Genomic DNA, 6802 nt, shown 5'->3' on the forward strand with positions numbered 1-6802 from the left:
GCTGAGCTGTAGAGACCGAGGCTTCGTTAGCCAGCTGGGCTTGAGTGGGGTTAGTGTGTTGAGTGGGGTTAGTGTGTTGAGTGGCTGGGATTCCGGACTCCTCTGTGTATCACAGCTTTTGTTGTGTTTCTGTGGGAACGGCAGAATCAGGTCCATGAAAGCTGTATGTCACAGTAATGTGCTGATGGCCACAGACCCTCCCAGAGTGGCCTCTCCAGGTTCAGGCTCCTACCTGGGTGTGTGTGTGTGTGTGTGTGTGTGTGTGTGTGTGTGTGTGTGTCCTCACTCTCTGTTTCTCCTGCCCTGCAGGTTGTGTGTGTGTGGGTTTCCACGGCAGCAGCAGAAGGCGTGGAGAGAGCCGTGTAATCGTGTGGTGCTGGATCCCGAGTTCATGGTACAGATGCTCACAGCTGTATACCACGCCATGTGAGTATGTCATCCGGAGCTCCTGATAGCTGCCCCCCCCCGTGTTCTTCACTGATGCACTGTACAGCACACAGGCCTCAGCGCACTCCACAGCAGACAGGAGGTGAAGCACAGCACACAGGCCTCAGCGCCCTCCACAGCAGACAGGAGGTGAAGTACAGCACACAGGCCTCAGCGCACTCCACAGCAGACAGGAGGTGAAGTACAGCACACAGGCCTCCGCGCACTCCACAGCAGACAGGAGGTGAAGTACAGCACACAGGCCTCAGCGCACTCCACAGCAGACAGGAGGTGAAGTACAGCACACAGGCCTCAGCGCCCTCCACAGCAGACAGGAGGTGAAGTACAGCACACAGGCCTCAGCGCACTCCACAGCAGACAGGAGGTGAAGTACAGCACACAGGCCTCAGCACACTCCACAGCAGACAGGAGGTGAAGTACAGCACACAGGCCTCAGCGCACTCCACAGCACACAGGCCTCCACGCACTCCACAGCAGACAGGAGGTGAAGTACAGCACACAGGCCTCAGCGCACTCCACAGCAGACAGGAGGTGAAGTACAGCACACAGACTGTGCTCACAGGTGTATTAGGGACCAGTCAGTCATTCAGACACTGTATGTCTTGTTTGTGTGGCTAAAGGCTAAAGGCTCGGCCATGTCTCCTCATGCCCTGTGTCAGCGCTGTAGGGGGAGGTGCTGGCGGTTGGGGGGTGAGTGCGACCCTCTGATGGTGTCTTTCCTCTGCAGATACAGTGTGTGTGTGTGTGTGAGAGAGAGAGTGTGTGAGAGAGAGTGTTACTCTGATGGCATCTCCTTCCTGCAGATACAATGGTGAGTGGGATCTGGGCCGGGAGGCTTTGGATGACATCCAGTACAGGGCCCAGCTGGAGCTGTACTCCCAGCCTCTCCTGGTGAGTGTCTCTCAGACAGGAGCTGTACTGCTGTGGAGCCTGATTTAGATCTCTGGCTGTGTGTCACTCCCTCCTGACCTCTGACCTCTGAGCCCTGACTCATAACCTCTGGCCCCTGTGTGTCTCAGGTGGCGAATGCCATGAAGAGCTCCCTTCCCACCAGCGCCCCAGAGGGGTGTCAGGGTCGCAAGATCCTGCAGGTCGAGGTGACACCCACTGCCACCCGAATCTCCCAATCAGCTGTCACCGCCGCCTCCATACGCCGCCTCCGCTGGAAAAGAGAGGGTAAGAGCTTTGCCCGGCCCCGCCCATGTCTGGCCACGCCCAGCCTGGCCACCGTGGTGAAATCTCTGAAAAGGAGGTGATGCAGGTTGTCCTCTGTCCTCTTATCTGTGAAAAAGTTTGTTGTTGCAGGTTTTACTCCAAGCAGGAGAGCCAGCAGGGTTAGAAAAGCAATCTGTCCAGCTTTATGTATCAGGATCAGTGTAAAACATTTCTAAAAGTTTGTTTCTCACAAATTGCATTCAGACACACCTTTTATTTAAAGCCACATCTTCTGACTGGTTTTTGCAACTTTTGGGTCAGCAGCAGTGCAATGATCTCTCTCTTCTGTGCTGCTGAGGTGAGCCAGGTGTGATCAGTAATAGTTATACAGAGTTATACAGGTGAGACAGGTCTGATCAGTAATACAGTTATACAGAGTTATACAGGTGAGACAGGTCTGATCAGTGCTCACAGCTTCTCCATGCGGTTTGGTCTTCAACATTATTGTCTTCATCTGACATTTTGTAACTGTGCCAGTGTTGTTTTGGTCGGTGTGCTTCTGTTCTGTGTCTTTGCTGTGTCTGAGTTATGCTGGGCCCTCTTGGCTGTACAGACAGCCACATCAGCGCAGTTAATATGCCGCTTTGGCCCTAGAGGAAAAGCAGGTAAATGTGCTGAACAGCTGATTGGTCACTAAGGGCCACACCCTCTCCGGTTCTGTTGTGTTGAATCCCAGATTGTTTTGACTTCTCAACTGATGCAGAGTTCAGCCTCACCATCACCCCCTGCGGCCACGCCCCCTGGGACCCATCAGCCAGTCCGGAGCAAGGAGGGCAGGGTCAGTGCATCTCTCCTGAGGGTAGGCAGGGGATTCAGAGGCAGGAAGGGAGTGGCCAGAGGAGGATGGGCCATGCCCCAGGCCCCGCCCATCTCAGCCACTCACTATGGTCCCCTTCAGCTCCCCTAAACTGTACTAACTCACCCCGCCGGAACCCTACAGCGTTAGCCCCGAATCCCCCCCCACCCCCCCCAGCACCCGGGCGGGGCTGCTGTGCTCTTTTCCTCTGGGTATGGCAGGGCGGGGCAGAGAGACGCCCGCACCGCCCTGTGCTCCTGCTGCCACCGCCCATCCTCTGCATGCCGAATGCCGCCTGCTGGAGCTCCGCCCACATCACTCAGTGAGCATGCTCGCTCCAGCCCACAGTGCCCGCCGCGGCCATGTGGTCCCCCAGCGAATCTGCGATCCTTACAGCTAAAGACGCCTATAGGCGGGGAAGAGTTCTGGGCCATCTTGTATGGCTGTTGTCTTGTGTGTGTGTGTGTGTGTGTGTGTGTGTGTGTGAGCGTGTGTGTGTGTGTGTGTGTGTGTGTGTGTGTGTGTGAGCGTGTGAGCGTGTGTGTGTGTGTGTGTGTGTGTGTGCATGCACACGTGTGTGAGCGTGCGTGCGTGTGCGTGTGTGTGTGTGTGTGTGTGTGTGTGTGCATGCACACGTGTGTGAGCGTGCGTGCGTGTGCGTGTGTGCGTGTGTGTGTGTGAGCGTGTGTGTGTGTGTGAGCGTGTGAGCGTGTGTGTGTGTGTGTGTGTGTGTGCATGCACACGTGTGTGAGCGTGCGTGCGTGTGCGTGTGTGTGTGTGTGTGTGTGCATGCACACGTGTGTGAGCGTGCGTGCGTGTGCGTGTGTGCGTGTGTGTGTGTGTGTGTGTGTGTGTGTGTGTGTGTGTGTGCGTGCGTGTGTGTGTGTGTGTGTGTGTGTGTGTGTGTGTGTGTGAGAGCAGTGTGTGTGTGTGTGTGTGTGTGTGTGTGTGTGTGTGTGTGTGTGTGTGTGTGTGCATGTGTGTGTGTGTGCGTGCACATGTGTGTGAGCGTGCGTGTGTGTGTGTGTGTGTGTGTGTGTGTGAGAGCAGTGTGTGTGTGTGTGTGTGTGTGTGTGTGTGTGTGTGTGTGTGCATGTGTGTGTGTGTGCGTGCACATGTGTGTGAGCGTGCGTGTGTGTGTGGCCATCTGTGGTCTCAGGGCAGTTCAGCTGTAACGGTCACAGTTCAGGCAGAAGCCGAGTGTGAATTCAGCTGGTGCTACCCTGCAGTTCACCCTGTGCAGCAAAGCACTCCTGTACCCACAATGCCTTGCAGGGAGGAGGAGCTGCTCAGTGAGTGATGAGGAGGCAGCCGGCTGCCTGTGAGCATGTGCATGCCGATACACGTGGAGGACGAACCCCAGAGAACCCGAGCGGTGTAAAGAATAAAGCGCAGCTCTGACAAGCTCCAGGGTGCATGTGCGTCTTCAGCGTGATGCTGGTCCTGTCTCCCTCATCAGGGCCGCGGCGCCCCCGTCCCGTCTGTGCGCTGTGGAGCTACTGTGACCCCTCATAACCCCAGTGCAGGTAGCCTCAGCTGTACTGAAAGTAAAGTGATGTATCATTGTCTGGGAAATCCACACTATGGGCGATTTTTCAGAAGCAGTCCTGGGAACTGCCTCTTTATTCAGAAGCTGAACTCATCAATGCTTCATAGCAGTCTGAAATATGAAATTGATAAACTACAGACCAAAGATGTCTTGTGCCTCCTGACTGAGGGATCCTCTCTGTGGGAAGCCATGCGCAGGGTGGGGGTGGAGGGTCTGTGCACCTCCAGGCTGTGCTGTGGCTTCTTGCTTTGGTCTCGTGCTGAAAGCACAGTGTCCAGGGGAGAGACGGTACGGTACAGTGTGGAAGTGTCAGTCATCCTTACACGCAGCTGCTTCATCACATGACCTTGGTTTAGCCAGTGATGTAGCACACCATGGTCACCTGTTCCGTAGAAGCCCTCGGAGTCTGGGCTGCATCACGCCGAGCGATCGGGAGACCAGGTACTGCAGGGAAGCATGTGCATGTCCTCCGTCTACACCCCTTCCCTGTCCCTTCTTCAGCCGGGGTGTCCCCCTCCCGCCGGGGTGTCCCTCTCCGCAGACGCCCTGTTTTACTGCTCTCTGCCTTCAGCTGCAGCTGGGGACTGTCTGAGGGACTGACTGCAGACCCCAACCGGATGTACTTCATATATGTGTGTATGTGCTTTGTGTGAAGAAATGTCTTTTTATCATCACAGTCAGTGTCAGTTATGTATTTTGTCATGGTGGGGTGGGAAAATATGTTCTCATTTGAATGTACTTGTCTCATACATTCATGTGAGTTGTCACAGTAACTCTGGAAGAGGGGTGAGCTGTTGAGCAGGAGAGAGGGACAGAGGTTCTGTGGCAGGGTTTTAGGAGGCAGGCTGCATATTTCTGCATGATGAACATTGGCAGCACTGTTCCACTGCATGGTCCTGTCCTCACTCTGCCTCCTGCTGACAGGGGACAGGTGCAAGTTAATAACGGGCTTCATCACTCCCTGCACTACATTCTGACAGCATAGAGGAGGCCAGGCCGGTCGCCACGGTGACTGAATGGCAGTGTGGCGACTGTACAGAGATGCCTGAGTGAAGCAGGCAGGTGGAGGCGTGTAGCTGCGGGCAGGTGGAGGCGTGTAGCTGCGGGCAGGCGGAGGCGTGTAGCTGGGGGCAGATGGAGGCGTGTAGCTGCGGGCAGGTGGAGGCGTGTAGCTGGGGGCAGATGGAGGCGTGTAGCTGGGGGCAGATGGAGGCGTGTAGCTGGGGGCAGGTGGAGGCGTGTAGCTGGGGGCAGATGGAGGCGTGTAGCTGGGGGCAGGTGGAGGCGTGTAGCGGGGGGCAGGTGGAGGCGTGTAGCTGGGGGCAGGTGGAGGCGTGTAGCTGCGGGCAGGCGGAGGCGTGTAGCTGCGGGCAGGCGGAGGCGTGTAGCTGCGGGCAGGTGGAGGCGTGCAGCTGCGGGCAGGCGGAGGCGTGTAGCTGTGGAGAAGATAATGTTAATCGCTCTGCTCAAACACTCATCAGCCAGGAAGTGGCCTGCGGAGCTTCCTGTGAGGAGATGAGGAAGGCATCCAGAAAGTGGACTGAGCACGATTCCATCATCATCCTGTTCATTTACGCTTCTGTAATTCTGATCAGAGAGAAGGACGATTCCCTGTCTCCCTAACGCCGCTCAGGGTAAAGCGCTCTCTCCCAGTTTGTATAATGAAAAGGTAGGACTGGAGAAAGCCTGTTTCCACAGGTAACATGGGAAAGTGGGACTGGTTGGAGCAGCTGGTGCAGTGTACAGGGAGAGATGTATCAGAGTAATCCGGGTGAGCAGATTGTCTTGGGGGTTGTTTTTTAATAGGAAGGGTTCAGATGAATGCCATGTGAGTTACCTGAGTTGGGGGGGTTACCTGTACTGAGGTGCATGCTTCGCGTAGGCCCCACACCTGTTCCTCCTTTTTCAAGTCCAGCCAGTTCTTCTCTTCATCTGCCCATTTTTAGCTCTGGTCCTTCTTTGACAGACACATTTTAAGAGCTTATTATAACTGCCTCCCCTACTCTGTCTCTCTCCATCTCTGTATTTCTCTTCTGTCTCTTTCTCTATCTCTCTCTTTCTTCCTCCCTCTCTCTCTCTCTCCCTCTCTGCAGATGCAGACGGTATGAGTGGGGGAGAGGACTCCTTTAACCTTAATGACCCGGATGAGGGCTTCTCCTCTGGAGCCTCCAACAGCAGCCAGCCCAGTGGGGGTGTGGCCGGGGGCGTGGCCCAGCGGAGCAGCAGCCTGAAGAAGGTCATGTCGGGGCGCCAGTCGCGGGACCGGGAGCGTGAGTGGGAGACGGCGGCCGGGAAACGCAGAGACCTGTCGGTGGATGCGCAGGTGCGGCTGCGCAGACAGCACCTGCAGCAGCAGCTGGCCCCGCCCCCCACTGTGGCGCTGTGCTTCCCCGCGGGGCAGGCGCTCGTCAGGACGGCCAGCACCTCGTCCAGTCCCAGCAGCAGCGGGACACACCACCTCTCCGCTGCCAGCCTGCAGGACGACCACCTGGGCCGGGCCGCCGACGCCCCAGACCTGCTGTCCCCTGGGTCACCCCTCTCCCGAGAGTCCCGCTCCCCCAGCTTCAACATGCAGATCATATCACAGGTGTAGCAGGGGTGAGGGGGGGGGGGGGGCCTGGGACAGCGTGCAGGTGAGGGGGCGGGGCCTGGGACAGCGTGTGGATGAGGGGGCGGGGCCTGGGGCAACGTGCAGGTGAGGGGGGGGGGCCTGGGACAGCATGCAGATGAGGGGGTGGAGCCTGGGACAGCGTGCAGGTGAGGGGGCGGGGCCTGGGACAGTTTGCAGGTGAGGG

The 6802-nt window shown here is 57.1% G+C and overlaps 1 protein-coding gene across 6 annotated transcripts in view; it reads left to right on the forward strand.

Moving 5' to 3' along the window:
* The window catches only part of LOC118788693 (protein FAM126B-like), a 31625-nt gene extending 25025 nt beyond the window's left edge, over positions 1-6600 (forward strand). For 5 of the 6 annotated variants that reach the window (XM_036544701.1, XM_036544706.1, XM_036544704.1 and 2 more), the window contains 4 exons: positions 310-426; positions 1251-1338; positions 1467-1623; positions 6101-6600. In XM_036544701.1, the coding sequence (XP_036400594.1) occupies positions 310-426; positions 1251-1338; positions 1467-1623; positions 6101-6600 (862 nt within the window). Of the gene's footprint in view, positions 1-309; positions 427-1250; positions 1339-1466; positions 1624-2338; positions 2462-6100 lie in introns of all 6 variants that reach the window. The other variant, XM_036544707.1, reaches the window with a different exon arrangement.
* Positions 6601-6802: the final 202 nt, after the last annotated feature.

Source organism: Megalops cyprinoides, chromosome 14 (genome assembly GCF_013368585.1).
Source record: "Megalops cyprinoides isolate fMegCyp1 chromosome 14, fMegCyp1.pri, whole genome shotgun sequence".
NCBI lineage: Eukaryota > Metazoa > Chordata > Actinopteri > Elopiformes > Megalopidae > Megalops > Megalops cyprinoides.